Here is an 18524-nt window from a genome sequence, read left to right as displayed (position 1 = left end):
TTCAACATATGGAAATCAATAAATGAAATTCATCACATTAATAAACTTAACAAATCATATGATCATCTCAATAGATGCAGAAAAAGCATTTGACAAAATGTTCAAAACACTAGAAAAACTAGGGTTAACAGAAATATCTGAACATCATAAAGGCTATTTATGTTAAGCCCCAGGCCAACATAATTATAAATGGAGAAAAATTGAAGGCATTTTCTCTAAAACCTGGAAAAAGTCAGGGATGCCCTCTTTCACCACTTCCACTTAACATAGTTCTTGAAACACTGGCCAGAGCAATTAGATGAAAGAAATTAAAGGGATACACATAAGAAAAGAAGAACTAAAATTAGCATTATTTGCTGATGATATGGTTCTATACCTAAAATCAATAAATGGGATGGACTCAAACTAAAAAGTTTCTTCTCAGCAAAAGAAAATCTGTGAGGTGAATAGAGAGCCTACATCTTTGGAGCAAATTTTTAACCTCTCACACATCAGAGCACTCTTCTCTAGGGTATATAAAGAATTCAAAAAGCTAAAGACCAAAACAACAAATAAGCCAATCAGTAAATGGTTCAAGAACCTGAAGAGACAATTCTCAGAAGAGGATATACAATCAATCAACAAATACATGAAAAAATGTTCATCATCACTAGCATTTGGAGCAATGCAAATCAAAACCACTCTTAGATTTTGTCTCACTCCAGTCAGAATGGCAGCTATTGTGCATACAAACAACAAGTGTTGGCTAGAATGTGGGGAAAAATGTACACTCATACACTGCTGGTGGGACTGCAAATTGGTGCAGCCATAGTGGAAAGCAGTATGGAGATATCTTGGAAAATTTGGAATGGAACCACCATTTCACCCTGCTAACCCTATCCTTGGTCTATACCCAAAGGACTTTAAAACAGCATACTACAGGGACACAGCCACACCAATGTTCATAGCAGCACAATTCACAATAGCTAGACTGTGGATTCAAGATGCCCTCCAATAGATAAATGGATAAAAAATGTGGCATATATACACAATGGAATTTTACTCAGCAATAAAAGAATAAAATCATGGCATTTGTAGGTAAATGGATGGAGTTAGAAAAGACAATGCTAAGTGAAGTTAGACAATCCCCCAAAACCAAATGCCAAATGTTTTCTTTGATATAAGGAGGCTGATTCATAGTGGGATAGGGAGAGGGAGCATGGGAGGAATAGGTGAACTCTAGATGGGGCAGAAGGGTGAGAGGGGAAAGGAGGGGGACATGGGGTTATAAATGATGGTGGAATGTGATGATCATTATTATCCAAAGTGCATGAATTGATGTGAATATACTTTGTATACAACCAGAGATATGAAAAATTGTGCTTTATATGTGTAATAAGAATTGTAATGTATTCTGCTGTCATATATAAATAAAAAAAGAAAAATAAAAAGTCATTAAAGACATATAGTATTTGAACAACATAATAATGACCTAATTATAATGTTCAGAATATTTTTTACAGCTGCTCAGTATACATTATTTAAAAATATATTTTGTTGTAACTCTCTCTCTCTCTCTCACTCTTGTTTTATTTTTTTCTGTATTGGGAATTGAACACAGAGACACTTTATGACTAAGCTATACCCAGCCCCTTTCCCTCTTTTTTTTTTTCTTTTTTCTTCTTTTGTGACAGATTCTCACTAAATTGTGTGAAGCCTCATGAAGATGCTGAGGCTGGCCTTAAATATGCAGCCCTCTCCCTCAGCCTCACAAGTCATTGGCCTTACAGGCATATATCACCACATTGGGCTTTCACATTATCTTTAAACATGGAATTTAAAAAATATCCAATTAGTCTTGGAAATTTTCAAAAGATTAAAATTACACAGTAAGAGACTGAGTGTACACTGGTATTATTTTATTGAAAAGCTTTTGGCAATAAAAATATATCAAATATTTCAGTATTCTGTTCCAATTACTGCCAGCTGGCCCTCAGTCTTTAGCCAAGTCAAGCCTTTGGAGAATATAAGCAGGCCAAAACTTATAGTATGTATTGTATTTCAATGAAAATTTATATATTTAAATGTTTATATTAGAAAAGGGGAAAAAGGCAGAATACCCAGTAAAGTAAATGTTCATTCAAAGTGTTAGAAAAAAACAAATTTAACTTGATAAAAGTAGAACAACAACAATAAAGACCAAAAATCATCTTATACACCATTATGAAATAGAGACCCTGGGGAGAAAATCTGCTTCCTTTGAACTGAAAAAGTAAAAAATTCAGAAAAAATTAATGAAGTCAGATAAGAAAAGGCATTAACAACCAATATCATGACTGAAAAAGAGAAAACACACCAAAACTTTCAGCCAGAGAGTATATGATGAGACATTTTATATTAATAAAATCTGAATTGTTTTATAACTATTTAAATAGTTGTATTCATATTTTAAATACTTTAAATACACCAAATGACTTCTCTGTTAAATTCTTTCTAATACTGAAAGAAGTAATAATTCAGTTGTTTTCACAAACAATTCTCTATTCATTTTATGAAGCCAGTGTAAACTTGATACCAAAAGAACCCCCCAAAAACCAAAAAACAATTTGTGAAGAACATTGTAAGAAAAAAAAAAAACTAAACTAGAAGTTAGACTCACTCATGAACCTATATGTAGAAATCCAAAATGCATATTAACAAGATAAATATGAGCTTACTTCAAGAATATAAGCATGATTTAATATTTAATAATAAACCAGTCTTATTTACTTCAGTAAAAGAAATAAGTTGGTGCAATGACACACATCTGTAATCCCAGAGGCTTGGGAGGCTCAGGTAGGAGGATTGCAAGTTTACAGTCAGCCTCAGCAGTTTATGAAGGCACCAAGCAGGTGGGTGAGACCCTTTCTCAAAAAAAAAAAAAAGAAAGAAACAAAAGGGATGGGGATGTGGCTCAGTGGTTAAGCATCTTTGGGTTCAATCTCCAGTAACAACAGAAAAAATAAATAAAGAAAAAACTAATATGATAGATCCAGTTAAAAAATTTAAAACCATTAGACATAATTAAACAACAATTCATAAGCCTTCTAGGGAGTGCTGATCAATAGAACTTTATGTAGAGATGGAAATGTTCATCTATTCTGTTCAAAATCTAATATGAATTGTCTAATACTATCCACCTATGGTTATTGAGCACTTAAAATGGCCTTATGTGACTATGCAATTGAATAATTAATTTCATTTATTTATTATTTTTAGTATTTTTGATGCTTAGAAATTTATTTTAGTAACTAAAGCTATTTTAGACTTACTTAAACATGACCTTCTTTTAATATAATATGTGTGTAAACAAAAAGGAAAGTATAAGCACAATAATTAGATGTAAATTCCTAAAACAATCCTCATCACTAGTCTGATTCTTCTGAATTACTGTTTTAACTTTAGATTTAAAAATAAATTGTAGAGTCACATGGAGTTGTAAGAAATAATACAAAGATTCCTTGCACACTTGATCAGTTTCTCCTATCTTAATATTTTATAATACTAGAGCATATCACCAGGAAATCAATACTGATATAATGCATTCATTTTATTTAGATTCCTCAATTTTTTACTCTGTGGTAAACCACCCTTGGGTTAAATCTCCAGTACAAAAAATAAAATAAAATAAATGCAGGAATATACAAATATTTAAAGAAAATGATAGTTAATAAAGTACTTCATAATATTCCTCTAAGTTTTGGCTTCATAGTGGTATTGTTCAAGTTATATTTTTTTATTTTTTTCAAGTTATATTTAATGTACAGAAACAACACATTAACAAAATTCTAAATGAAATGTTGATTTCTGTAAATATCATATTAAAATGAAACTACTAAAACTAAAAGTGTGAAAAAAAGTAGTTTGTAAAGTTTTGTGTTGCAGTTTTATTTGATGGTACTCAATTATGTATGATTCATAACACCTAGTATTCCTTTACAGAATTGTACACATAAAGACTGCTGTGATCCTTCATCATGTAAGTTAAAACCCTCAGCAGTATGTGGCTCTGGAGAATGCTGTACAGTACAGTGCAAGGTAAGTGGCAATTTGTAGTTGATAATAATTTAATGTTCTTTACTTGAGGTATGTGTGTTTTAAGGAGATAGAAAACATTGATACCACATTTGGCCTTTTTCTGTATTATATTCAAATACAATTGGACCCAATTGCATACTTTATTCCATTTAGTAATCTTTCCTTTCCTATACTGTCATATGTCTGATGTTTTTACTCTCCCAACTTGACTTCCCATTTCTATAGGCCATTATGAATCTTCCTGTGAACCTTCAAAATTTTTTCTATAATCACCATCCCCATAGCAATTATCTTATAGTCATGTTTTTTAAAAAATCAAAGTTACATAGGATTATAAAGTTAGTGTTTTATTGGACAAATTTACTTCACTGTCTTCAGATAAAATAGTCTTTTCTTTTACAATTCATTCAGGTATTATTGCAATAATTCATTGCTGCTTTATTAACACTATTTAAAGAAATTCCAAATCATTTTCCACATGTACCCAGCATAGTTTACTGGGTTCTAAGAAAAAAATTCTGAATGAGGTAAATAACAAAATCCATAGATTAGAGAAAGTATATGATTTTAAAATTAAATTATTATATAATTCAAAAGCTAGTTCAGGAAAATGATCTTAAAAAATTGCAATCCTTAACTTATTAAGAGAGCATCAGAAGAAGGGAATGGAATAAAATAAAATTAAAGGTATATGAAATGAAGATTACAAAGTACATTTGCAAATTAAACATAATATCAACATAATGTAGTGAATATTAGAATAGCTGTGGCTTAAATTATTGACATAGAAGAGAAAGAAGACATACCCAAATATAAGGATTAGATCAGAATGAAAAGAGAAAAAATAGGTAGTGATGAAAACATGATTTTTACATTTCTTCTTTATTTATCTGTTTTTAATTGCTTTATTATAAATATTAACTCATATAGTATAATTATTCAAATTAATGTGATTAACTGCAACATTTTCATACATGCATATTTCATGCTTTAATCCTAACCAACCTTTCTACTAGTCTCTCTTGTTTTTCTCTTTTGCTACTTCCCCCTGATCTTCTATACCTTCTTTAGTAGTCTCTCATCTATTTCAGGTTTATTCACTTTTTTAAAAAAGTATTGTATATGAGGAAATATGCAATACTTGTATTTCTGTGTCTCCTTTATTTTGTTTAATATAATGTTCTCCAGCTGTAAACATTTAATTTCAAATAATAATATTTAATTTTTGTGTATACTTGTCATGTTTTCTTATATTCATCTTTTGATGATCTCCTAGCCTGATTCTATACCTTGGCTACTGTGAGTTATATTGTAATAAAGATAGGTATGCAGATTTATCTTCTAATGTTGACTTGGATATCATAGTTGAATCATATGGTAATTCTATTTTTATTTTTTGAAAAACCTCCACATGGATTTCCATGGTGGCTGGGTTCCCTATTTTACTCCACAGGTATGTGTGTCTGTTGGATCTGTTGTACTTCCAGCGTTGATTTTTTTTTCCTGAGGATTGCTTTGTGTATTTGGGTCTTTCATGCTTCAATATGAATCTTAGTAGGGCTTGGGGTATAATTTCAATTCTTGAAAAAAAACAGCTGCTAACCAAAATTGCTTCATTCAGCAAAGCTGTCCTTAAGAATCAAAGAAGAAATAAAAACCTTCTAAGATAAGCAGAAACTAAAGGAATTAATGACTGCTAAGCAAGACTTGCAGAAGATATTTAAAGGCATCCTCCACACAGAAGAAGATAAAAAGAACAAAGAGAGGTTAGAAAATCAGGAAATAACAAGGAGAGGTCAGTCTCATTAAAAAAGTAGATAGGCAAATGAGAAATATAATTGAATCTAACATCAGAAATAAATCAATATGACCACTCTATCATAACACTGAAAGTAAATGGTATAAATTCTTCAATTAAAAGACATACACTAAAAGGTGTATGTTCTCTGTTTGCCTCATAGGCAAAGACATTGATAGGTTAAAAGGTTAAAAAATGGAAAATGATATTCCATGTAAATAAAACTGAATGAAAACAGGTGCATCCATATTCAACAAAGTAGGCTTCAAGCCAAAATTTGTTAGAAGAGACAAAGAAGATCAGTACATATTGATGAAAATCCAACAAGAAGGTACAATGAGAATAAGTTATTATGCCCTAAACATTGCTGAACCTAATTAGATAAAATAAACATACTAGACATAAAGCCTCAGATTGGTGCTAATAAAATAATTCTGGGTGATTTCAATACCTCTATCACTAATAGATCATTCAGGCATAACAGATACTACAGAATCATAATATATTATAGATCAAATGGACTTAACAGTCATCTACAGAATATTTCATCCAACAACATCTGAATAAACTTTCTTTTCATCTTGCATGAAACTTTGTCAAAAATTGTTCATATTAAGCAAGTTTTAGCAAATATTAGGATGTTGAAATGTGTCCTTGAATCTTATTAGATCATGATATAATGAAATTAGAAATCAACAGCAAGGTCACCACAAAAACTACACAAATGCATGGAATACATTTTTAAGTGATGAATGTGTCATTAAAGAGATTAGAGGAGATATTAAAAATTCTTAGAATTAAATGAGACTAGAAATGCAACAAAAGTGACAGAAATTATAAAAAAATGAACTCAAATTGTCCGTTTGCAGATGATGTGAACCTATACTTAGAAGAATTCTAGCAGGTAAACAAATTCAGTAAAGTAGTAGGATAAAAAATAAGGATACAGCTTTTCTACATACCAATAATGAATCTGAAAAAGAAGTCAGGAAAATTATCCAAGAAAAAATGATAAACATAGGAATAAATGTAATGAAAGATATAAAAGGCTTCTACAAGGAAAATTACACAACAATGAAAAATGAATAAATGAAGATACTAGAAGATGAAAAAAACTTCCAGGTTCACATATAGGCAAAGTTAACATTGTTATCATGGCAATTTTACTAAAAGTAATCTACAGATTCAATGAAATTTCTATCAATATACCAATGACATTCTTCACAAAACTAGAAAAAAATAGCCTAAAATTAATATGGAAGAAAAAAAAAAACAATCAGAATAGCCACATTGATTCCAAGCATGAAGAGCTATGCTGGAGGAATCACAATACCATTTTTAAAATTACACTACAGAGCTATAGTAACAAAAAACACGTGGAACTGGCATAAAAGACATGTAGACCAACAGAATAGAAGATTCAGAGACAAGTACACATGGATACAATCATCCTTGACAAATGTGCCAAAAACACATGTTGGAGAAAAGATAACCTTTAAAAAGAACACCTAGCATAACACCTACTATATGTCCTCTCTAACATGCAATAGTTAGAAATGTGTCTTTATATGACATATATCTAGAATAGAGACTGGCATTTAGTAGGCCCTAAAAAATATCAATAGGTGCTATGGTTTAAATATGTTCTCCAAAGATGATAGGTTGAAAACTTAATCCTTAATGCAGCAGTTTTGCAAAGTGGGACCTTGAAGTGGTTATTAGGTTTGGGCAGCTCTGACCTCATAAATATATTGATTCCATTAATAATCAGTGGGTTCCACACCCAAGCAGTGAGTTCCTAATGAAAGAATTGAGTTGAGCCTCCTCCTCTCCATCTTCCCTCTCTTTCATTAACACATATGCACACACCTGCCTCTTTCCCTTCCACATTCCACCATGGGATGATGCAGCAAGTAGGTCCCTTAGTCATAAACTTCTGGCCTCCTTCTAGAAAACAAATATATTTTCCTTATTAATTATCCAGTCAATTATATACTGTAATAACAATACAAAGTAAACTGAGATAATGAGTGAATGAATGAGTGAATTCCATCAGCAACGACAATTCTACCAAGGGTAATCTCCTGTCCTAACACTGAGTTAAAAGGAAAATGAATTGGAAATTTAGAGGGAGTAGTGATTTAAAAGGAAATATATTTTAATATATTATTATATATTAATAACAATAATAATAATTAATAATATATTAATATATTATTTTAAATATATTATTCTTTAGGGGAATAATAACTAAAAATGTGTGTGGTGGTTCATGAAATATAATATATATGTTTGTTTGTTTCATTTTGTTTTTTAACTCAACTACAAAATGTGACCCAGTTTCAATGTATAAGGAAACCATTGACTTCTTCTAAAATTTGGGAAATTGTGGATTTTATTCATAAGTGCTGAGAGTGTATGTGTTTTGTGTGTGTCCTTTGAAAATTTACGTAAAAAATGATCCTGGGAAAACACATTACCCTATGTAAAAAAAAAAATGAAAGGAGATCTCTCTCATCCTGCAAAAAAAGTGAACTCAAAATGGGTCAGAGACCTAGGAATTTGATGAGAAACTTTGCAAGTCCTAAAAGAAAACATAGGGGAAACTCTCTAACATATAGGTGCAGACAAGGATTTCCTGAACAGAATTCCTAAAGTTCAGAAAATAATATCAAGAGTCACAACAGACACTAGTATGGCAATATGTAAATCAATGGATGTGTAACTGATGTGATTCTGCAATCTGTATATGGGGTAAAAATGGGAGCTCATAACCCACTTGAATCAAAGTGTGAAATATGATATATCAAGAACTATGTAATGTTTTGAACAGCCAACAATAAAAAATTAAAAAAAAAAGAACTATGTAATGTTTTGAACAGCCAACAATAAAAAATTTAAAAAAAAGAGTCAATAGAAGGTATTGGTTTCAAATTAAACACTTCTGTAGAGCAAAACAAGCAATTAAAGGCATGAAAGGAAAGCTACTCTTCCAAAAGAGGATTCATACGTAGAACATATGAACACAACCCCTCCCCCAAACAAGCAAACAAACCCAAATCACCCAATCAATGAATAGACATAGTAACTAATATAGACATTTTCTAAAGAAGTGCAAATGGCCAAGTGTATGAAAAAAAAGTTCAACATCATTAGCCATCATGAAAATGCTAATCAAAACAACACTGAGAATTCATCTCACCCTGCTTAGAGTGTAATCCTCAAGAATTCAAGTCAGAATTAATGCTGGTGAGGAAGTAGGGGAAAGGAGTTTTTTTTTTTTTTTGTACCCTGCTGGTGGGAATCTAAATTAGTACAGTACTATGGTTGGGATATGTGGTGTCTCTAAAAGCTCATGTGTGAAACACTGTAAGAATGTTTACAGGGGAAATGATCAGGTTATGGAAGCTTTAACCTAATCAGTGCATGATTTTTATGAAAAAAAAATCAAACTAGAATCCAAACTCACTCATGAACCTATATGTAGAAATCCAAAATGCATATTAACAAGGTAAATATGGGCTTATTTCAAGAATATAAGTATGATTTAATATTTGATAATAAACCAGTGTTATTTATTACAGTAAAAGAAATAAGCTGGGTGCAGTGGCTTGGGAGGCTCAGGCAGGAGGATTGCAATTTATCAAGGCCCCAAGCAACTTAGCTGGTGTTTTAGTCATCTTTTTTGCTGCTTTAATTAAACTATCTGATAAGAAATAGTTTAAGGCAAAAAAGTTTATTTTGGGGCTCATGGTTTGTTTCACAGCTCTCAGACCACAGACATCTGGCTGCATTCCCCAGGGGCTCCAGATGAAGCTGAATATCATGGTGGAAGAATATGGCCAGAACGAAGCAGCTCATGTGATCAGAAAGCAGAGAGAGAGGGAACTACTCTCCAAATACAAAATATATATCCCAAAGGCAACCCCCAGGGACTCTTCCCCCTCCGCCACATCCTACCCAGGCATTAGTTAATGCCATCAGAGGATTGATTTACTAATTGGGTTAAGGTTCCACAATTTAGCTATTGTGGATTGAGCCATTCTGACTGGAGTGAGATGAAATCTTAAAGTAGTTTTGATTTGCATTTCTCTAATTGCTAGAGATGTTGAACATTTTTTCATATATTTGTTGATCGATTGTATGTCTTCTGAGAAGTATCTGTTAAGTTTCCTAGCCCATTTATTGATTGGGTTGTTTGGGGTTTTGTGTGTGTTTGTGTGTGTGTTAAGTTTTTTGAGTTCTTATATGTCCTGGAGAATATTGCTTTATCTGATGTGCATGTGGTAAAAACTTGCTCCCCTTCTGTAGGTGTTCTATTCACCTCACTGATTGTTTCTTTTTTTGAGAAGAAGCTTTTCTGTTTGAATCCATCCCACTTATTGATTCTTGATTTTATTTCTTTAGGAATCTTTTTAATTTTATTTCTCTTTAGGACTCTTGTTAAGGAAGTAGGAGCCTAATCTGACATAATCAAGATGTGCGCCTACTCTTTCTTCTACTAGATGCAGAGTCTCTGGTCTAATTCCTAGGTCCTTGATTCACTTTGAGTTGAGTTTTGTGCATGGTGACAGATGGGGGTTTAGTTTCATTTCCTGCATGTATAGTTTTAGTTTTCCTAGCACCATTTGTTGAAGAGGCTATCTTTTCTCCAATATATGCTTTTGGCAACTTTGTCTACTATAACTGTATTTATGTGGGTTTGTCTCTGTGTCTTCTATTCTGTATCATTGGTCTACAAATCTATTTTGGTGCCAATACCATACCTTTTTGTTACTATTGCTCTATAGTATAGTTTAAGTTCTGGTATTGTGATGCCACCTACTTCAGTTTTCTTGCTAAGGATTGCTTTGGCTATTCTGGGTTTGATGATTTTCAAAATGAATTTCATGATTGCTTTTGCTATTTCTGTGAGGAATGTCATTGGGATTTTGATTGGAATTGCATTACATCTGTACAGTGCTTTTGTTAGTATGGTCATATTGACAATATTAATTCTGCCTATCCAAGAACAGGGGAGATTTTTTCCATCTTCTAAGGTCTTGTTTAATTTCCTTCTTTAGCATTCTGTAGTTTTCATTGTAGAGGTCTCTCACCTCTTTTGTTGATTCCCAAGTATTTTATTTTATTTTTGAGGCTATTGTAAATGGAGTAGTTTTTCTAGTTTCTTTTTCAGAGGATTTTCACTGATGTACAGAAATGCCTTTGATTTATGGGTGTTGATTTTATATCCTGCTACTTTGCTGAATCCATTTGTGAGTTCTAGAAGTTTTGTGATGGAATTATTTGGATCCTCTAGGTATAGAATCATATCATTGGCAATACTGATAGATTGAGTTCTTCTTTTCCTATCTGTATCCCTTTAATTTCTTTCATCTGTCTAACTACTCTGGCTAGAGTTTCAAGAACTGTGTTAAATAGGAGTGGTAAAAGAGGGCATCCCTGTCTTGTTCCAGTTTTTAGAGGTGATGCTTTCAATTTTTTTCCATTTAGAATGATATTGGTCGTGGGCTTATCATAGATAGCTTTTACTATGTTAAGATGTGTTCCTGTTATCCCTAGTTTTTCTAGTGTTTTGAACATGAAGGGATGCTGTATTTTGTTGAATGCTTTTTCTACATTTATTGAGATGATCATATGATTCTTACCTTTAAGTCTATGCGATGTGATGAATTACATTTATTGATTTCTGTATGTTGAACCAACCTTGCATCCTTGGGATGAACCCCACTTGATCATGGTGCACTATCTTTTTCATATGTTTTTGTATTTGATTTGCCAGAATTTTATTGAGAATTTTTGCCTCTATGTTCATCAGAGATATTGGTCTGAAGTTTTCTTTATTTGATATGTCTTTGTCAGGTTTTGGAATTAGGGTAAGATTGGCCTGATAGAATGAGTCTGGAGGTGTTCACTTTTTTTTCTATTTCATGAAATAATTTGAGGAGTATTGGTATTATATCTTCTTTGAAGCTTTTGGAGAACTCAGCTGTGAATTTGTCTGGACCTGGGCTTTGCTTGGTTGATAGGCTTTTGATGTTTTCTTCTTTCATTGATTGAAATTGATCTGTTTAACTTGTGTATATCATCCTGATTCAGTTTGGGTAAATCATATGACTCTAGAAATTTGTCTATGTCTTTGGTATTTTCTTTTTTATTGGAGTACAAATTTTCCAAAGAGTTTCTAACTATGTTTTGTATTTCTGTAGTGTCTGTTGTGATATTTCTTTTTTTTATTATGCATTTTAGTAATTTAAGTTTTCTCTCTCCTTCACTAACATGGCTAAGGGTTTGTCAATTTTATTTATTTTTTCAAATAACCAATTTTTAATTTTGTCATTTTTTTCAGTTGTTTCTTTTGTTTTAATTTTATTGATTTCAGCCTTGATTTTAATTATTTTCTGTATTCTACTATTTTGGTGTTGATTTGTTCTTTTTCTAGGAATTTTGACTCTTGAACTTGAGAAGAGTTTGTTTGATAAACATAGATGCTCATTTGTTTGGGGCAGATATATTTGTAATTGTTATGTCTTATTGGCATATGGTTCCCTTAAGCAGTATTAAATGGCCTTCTTTATTCCTTTTGATTAACTTTATCTTGATGTCTCCTTTGTTTGATATGAGGAGGGAAACCCCTGTTTGTTTCCATAATCCATGTGATTCATCTTCAGTCTGGGGATGTCTTTTCCTATGAGATGAGTCTCTTGTAGTAGCATATTGTTGGGTCTTTTTTATTAAATCCAATTTGCCAGTCTATGTCTTTTTATTGATGAGTTTAGGCCATTAACATTCAGAGTCATTATTGAGAAATGGTTTGTATTCATGGTCATTTTGTTTATTGGTTTTTAACTTGGCTTGATTTCTCCTTTGATTGGTATTTCCTTTAGTGTAATACCTCCTTTTGCTGATTTTCATTGTTGTTTTTCATTTCCTTCTCATGGAATATTTTGCCAAGGACATTCTGTAGTGCAGGCTTTCTAGTTGTAAATTCTTTTAATGTTTGTTTATCATGGAAGGTTTTTATTTCATCATGAAATCTGAAGCTTAATTTTGCTGGATATAAGGTTCTTGTTGGAATCCATTTTCTTTCAGAGCTTGGTATATGTTTTTCCTGGATCATCTAGATTTGAGGGTCTGGGTTGAGCAATCTGAACAGATCCTAATTAGTTTACCCCTATATGTAATCTGATTCCTATCTCTTGTGGCTTTTAAAATTATCTCCATATTCTGTATGATAGGCATTTTCATCATAATGTGACTTTATGTAGATCTGTTGTGATTTTTGTACATTTTGTGTCCTGTAAGACTCTTGTATTTGATTTCCACTTCATTCTTTATGTTTGGAAAATTTCTGATATTATTTCATTGAATAGATTGTTCACTCTTTGGTTTGCAATCTATGTCTTCCTCTCTCCCAGTAATTCTTAAAATTGATCTTTTCATGTTATCTTATAGTTTTTGGATGTTCTGCTCATGGTTTCTCTTACCATCTTCACTGTGCGGTCAACTTTATTTTCAAGATTATATATTTTGTTTTCATTGTAAAGTTTGCCTTCTACATGATCTAATCTGTTGGTGATGCTTTCTATTGAGTTTTTAATTTGATTTATTATTTCCTTCATTTCAAGAATTTCTGTTTATTTTTTCAGAATATCTCTTTATTGAAGTAATCTTTTGCTTCCTGTATTTGTTTATATAGCTCTTTATTAAAATGATATTTTGTTGGTTGTATTTTATCTCTTATATTATCCTTGAATTCACAGAACATTTTAATTTTGTACATCCTGAACTCCTTATCTGACTGGCCATGGTTGGAATAGTGTAGTGTCTTGGTTTGTTTTGGGGCACTTTCTTCCCTTGTTTTTTTATGTTGTTCTTCTGTCTTCCCTTCCAGCAGTGTGGACCCAAGGTATTATAGTTTTTACCCTATAGGTTTTTAGTGTCCCTGCAGAGTTCCAATACCTCTCCTTTAAGGTGGAGATAAATATTAACAGATTCCACTACAAACAATATACAGCTTTAAACCAAATTGCTCCTATTAAGATGTTTATGGTTTTGTCATAATGGACATAAATGGTGAGTTTAAATATTATCTACAATATTAAACAGCAGGTTTGCAGAAGGGTCAATAGTTTCTAAAATGGTGGACAAAGAGAAGTGGGGGGGGGCGTATAGGATGAGATGTTAAAGAGGAAGGAGTTGAGGATATAAAGTTCTTAGGAAGTGTGAAAGAAGAATCAAAAGAAGTTGGCTAGTAGCAGCAGAAAAGAGAAAATAGAGAAAGAGATTTTGGGGGAGATAAGTATGGGGAAGACAATAGAGTACAAAAAACAAACATAAAAATAAAAAATGTAAAAATAAAAATTATGTACAACACAACTGTAATATACTATTGAGCTATCCCAGTCCTCAGTAGCCTAGTGCATTAAAAGTACTTGGTTTCACAAATGTTGGGGATGTGAGGGTGGGGAAAGACAGAGAAAAGAAAAAAAGAGAAAAGAAAAAAAGCCTCACAGGAAAATTAAAGGACAGTTTCTGTTGGACTTCTTTCCTTCTATCCTTTTTATCCAGTAGGTGGGGTTGTCTGTTGTTTGCTGGTTATCTGCACCCTCAGGATGGTGAAGGTATTAGGGTGGGAGGGTTGGTATTGGAGGTGAAACTCCTAAAGGTGGGGTATAGCACTTTCCAATCCCCATTGGAATAGTGCACCCCAAGGATCTTCTTTGGGGCCCACTCATGTGTTGTGGGTGCCTAGCTTTATCTCCTTATATATCTCCTGTAGACCTCACAATTCCTAGTCTCTAATTTAGTCTCTATACTATATCTCACTTACCCCCTCTCTTTCTACTTCCCAATCAGGAAATTCTCCAGAGGACTTGTGGGCTGCATTATGGGGCCTGCACACCTGTCATGGAGAGCAGTTTTATACCAGACAGGTCAGGACCAGGCTTTGCAAGCTACAGACTGGCCACTAGCCACAAGCACTGTGCTGGGGTTAGTGGCTATGGGGGAGGGAGGAGTTGGGGGACTATAGGTAACTTAATATTGCTTCTAGGCCCCAGCTGGTGTCCCAAGCTCTGAGTTGCCCCAACTAAAGATGGCGATGGTGGTAGTGAGGATAACCCAAGATGGCAACAGAAGTTTCCCAAGATGGAGGCGGTTGCTTTCAGAGATGGGGTGTCAAGGTGGGGAAGGTGGTGTCACTGGTCAGCGTGTTCAGAGATGCAGCTCAGTGGTGTGCAGTGCTGTGGTGGGTTGCTGTCTCCAGACCCTGTCCCATGTCCCCAGGCTACCTCGTGGAGCAACTATGGCAGCAGTTGTAGTGTCCCAAGATGGAGGTGATTAGAGAGCCCCATGTTGGTAGATGCGGGTCCACATGTGGATGGGAGACCTACATGGGAGTGGCTTCTGGGGGTCCTGTGCAGATTGGAGGCTGGGAGTCCTGCTCGGGCACAGCCTGGGGGATCCTATGTGGGCGCTGAAGCTGGATGATCTATGTGAGCTCAGTGACTGGAATTCCTGCAGGGGTCAGGGGTTCTCTAATAACTTGAAGAGAAACAGTATTCCCATGGCTTGAATACTATGTCACAGAGTGATAAGGAATGCAGCTTCCCTCTAGCTTGCCATCTTGGATCCCTGGTTTCTTAAAATTTTAACTCATTTCATTACCTTTATTCATAAAAATTTTCCTTGATTTAAATAAGATCTCATTATGAGTACATGCAGTTCTACTTTTCTATCACTAAACATCTCATAATGTTAGTTGTTTACATTAGATATGACTTGAAACAAATTTAGTTTCTATTTTATCTATCATAGGAAAGTGTTTTATTGATTATCAATTTCTTTGTCATTGCTGCATCAAGTAGAATTATTTTTGACTGAATAAAGTACATTTTCCTGTGCCCAAGTATACATTTAAAAAAATATGTTTCGAGACTTGGTAATAAACACATTTCACATTGGTCCCTAGATCCAGTTGTGAAAAGGTACATAGTTCAACTTATGATTTTTTTGACAGATAATGGTAGCTTCATTAATATGTAATCAAGATGGTAGTGGGGGCAATCAGAGGTTATAAATGAATTTGCTCATTCCTGGTCCAGTTACAGACGGAGACAAAACTTTGACCATGCATTTAGACAAAACATGTACAATAGACAAAACATGTACAAAGTGAGAGTCTTGGTAAGAATAAAATGTTTACCCCCCTCCCCACCCCCACAATTAGAAGGAAAAATGTCATAAACAAAAATAGTATTTAAAATTTTCCAGCAACAGCAAATTGATCAAGAGAGTCAAGGAAAGAAATCCAACACACATGTTTTTTTTTTTTTTTTTTCTCTCTACTCATTAATCATGGAGGTAGTAGGAAATTTCAGCTTGGTTCAGACAGCATTTGAGAAACTGAGTATTCATAGGTATGAAAAATATGTTAGAATAAAAGTAAAATTTTCATTAATACAAATTTGTAAAAGGAAGCAAGTTGTGAGAAAATAGTGTTGATACTTTCTTATTATACTTTTATTCATTTTAAATTTTTTTCATTGGTTTTGAGTTGAATGTTAATTCTGTAAGTTTGGGTGACACAAGTAGATACTATGTTTTCTATTGTTGTCTATCACTTGGAGAATTTCAGTGATATTTGCTACAAATAATTTTCAATGCTCAAGAAAAAGTACTGAGAAACCTATTTTGGGGAGATGAATATTATATCAGCTGGCCTCTGGGAGCTTTGAAAACTAGAAAACTTACTTTGAATAAGATAATGATGAGGAATTGGGGCTTATATTGATGAGAAGACAGTTTCCAGAGTTGATGATTAAATGTTTCTTTGCCCAATCAAGCATGCAGAAGGCAGCCCTGAAATAGATCAGCTAAATCATAAGCACTGAATACTAACTGCAGAAATTATTTTCTTAGTTGTTAACAACATGATATATGAAATAAACTTTGTGTTGTGTATCCTCAAACTATCTTATTTTAAAATCAATATTTTTCAAAATATGTATGATGTGTATTACCATTTCATAAATATTTTCTGGTTTCTTAAGATTGATAATACAGAGACTTCAGAAGCTGCCCATAGCCATAATGGCTTACAAGGAATTTTTGTATTACTTTTTTAGCTCCTTCCTATTTTAGCAGCCTGCTTATCTTTGAGATTCTAACATCTCTTAGAAACATTATCCACTGTTTATGTGCACAAGAAATTCGTTAATATCTATGTGATGCTTTAGTAGATAACAAGAGATTTTCTTTTCTTTTTACTTTGCGGTGGGGGGTGGTGGTTATTGAACCCAGGGGAGGTTTAATCACTGTGCAGCATCCCCAGCCCTTGATAGGGCCTTTCTAAGTTGCTGAGGCTGGCTTTGAACTTGCAGTCTTCCTGCCTTAGCCTTCCAAGCCTCTGGGATTACCAGCATGTACCACCACTCAGGCTTGCAATTTCCATTTTTAAAATTGCTTTTGACAATTTAGGAAAAATATTGAATGGGAATTTAGAACCTAAAGAGAAAGAAAATTAAGTATCATTGATACTATTCTTATGATTCTTTCCTCTCCTAGATAAAACCAGCTAATATACTTTGTAGGAAATCATTTGATTCTTTCTGTGATTTCAAAGAATTTTGTGATGGGAAAAATGCATACTGTGTGGACAACACTTTTTCTCGCAACGGACAAGAGTGTGATTCGGGTAGAGGCTACTGCTTTGATGGAATATGTCGGTCTTTTGACAAACAGTGTCAAAATTTAATCGGAAGTGGTAATGAACTTAATTTTTTCTCAGTTCCTTAAATATTATTATTCCAAAATCAATTTTATACTATAAAAAGGTAAAAATAATTTGTTAATGACTGAAAGTCCTGCCTAGTATATATTTGTGTTAACCTCATCAGACGTTAATTCTTTCAAAAATGTTTTTGCTTGCGATATCTATAAGCAAATGTAGAAAAAATGAAAAGCAATTTATTCCTAAAATACCTTGATTGTTAGATAATGGAAATTCTTTGATCTGGTGTCTATGCTTAGGGCCAGTTGTCATCCATAGTAACCTAAGTTAGTGTTCCTAATTTGTTAACTTTCCAAGTCCCTTTAAACATGTTTACCTACAATATTGGAATCTCCCAGATTTGTGGATTTTTATCCCAATTTACTCTTTCTTATAATTTCCTAGTTTCAGAAATCTTATATTTGGGATTTAAAAAAAGAAGGAGAGGACAGTGCTCCTTTTATTTTAGTTTCCTACCTAGCAGTCTTCAAAGATTTTTATAAATCCAAGGAATTAATAGATTAACTGCCTTGGGCAGTAAATAATAAAATGATGATGATGATAATGATAATAATAATAATACAATAAAATTTATATATCAAGAGCAAACTTTTTACATCTCTTTGTGTCTTTGGAATATACTTTTGTATGGCTCTCATTTCTAGACCATGGCTTAAATTTCTGATAGTTTCCATCTAACATTAACACAAAGATCTTCTGCAGAAAGGGTCCTTAAGTTTTGTGAAATGGCATCTCAGTCTTAGGATTATTTTCCTCAGCACATACAATTACTATCCCAGAAGCAATTAACCTCAGACTATCGAACATGGAAGGGAAGTTTTAACATGAAGTGTTAATTGAGAGAGAGAGAGAGAGAGAGAGAGAGAGAGAGAGACT

General features: G+C 33.1%; 1 protein-coding gene across 1 annotated transcript in view; it reads left to right on the top strand.

The window, feature by feature from the left end:
- Positions 1-18524, top strand: part of LOC114095858 (disintegrin and metalloproteinase domain-containing protein 5-like) — a 98833-nt gene that overhangs the window by 42969 nt on the left and 37340 nt on the right. Inside the window, exons 13-14 of the mRNA XM_071609217.1 lie at positions 3961-4056; positions 17423-17621. Of these exons, the coding sequence (XP_071465318.1) occupies positions 3961-4056; positions 17423-17621 (295 nt within the window). The remainder of the gene's footprint in view (positions 1-3960; positions 4057-17422; positions 17622-18524) is intronic.

The sequence above is a fragment of the Marmota flaviventris genome, chromosome 3, assembly GCF_047511675.1.
Source record: "Marmota flaviventris isolate mMarFla1 chromosome 3, mMarFla1.hap1, whole genome shotgun sequence".
In the NCBI taxonomy this organism is placed as follows: Eukaryota; Metazoa; Chordata; class Mammalia; order Rodentia; family Sciuridae; genus Marmota; species Marmota flaviventris.
The sequence above is the reverse complement of the archived record's forward strand: the minus strand, read 5'-3'. Positions and strand labels throughout refer to the sequence as shown.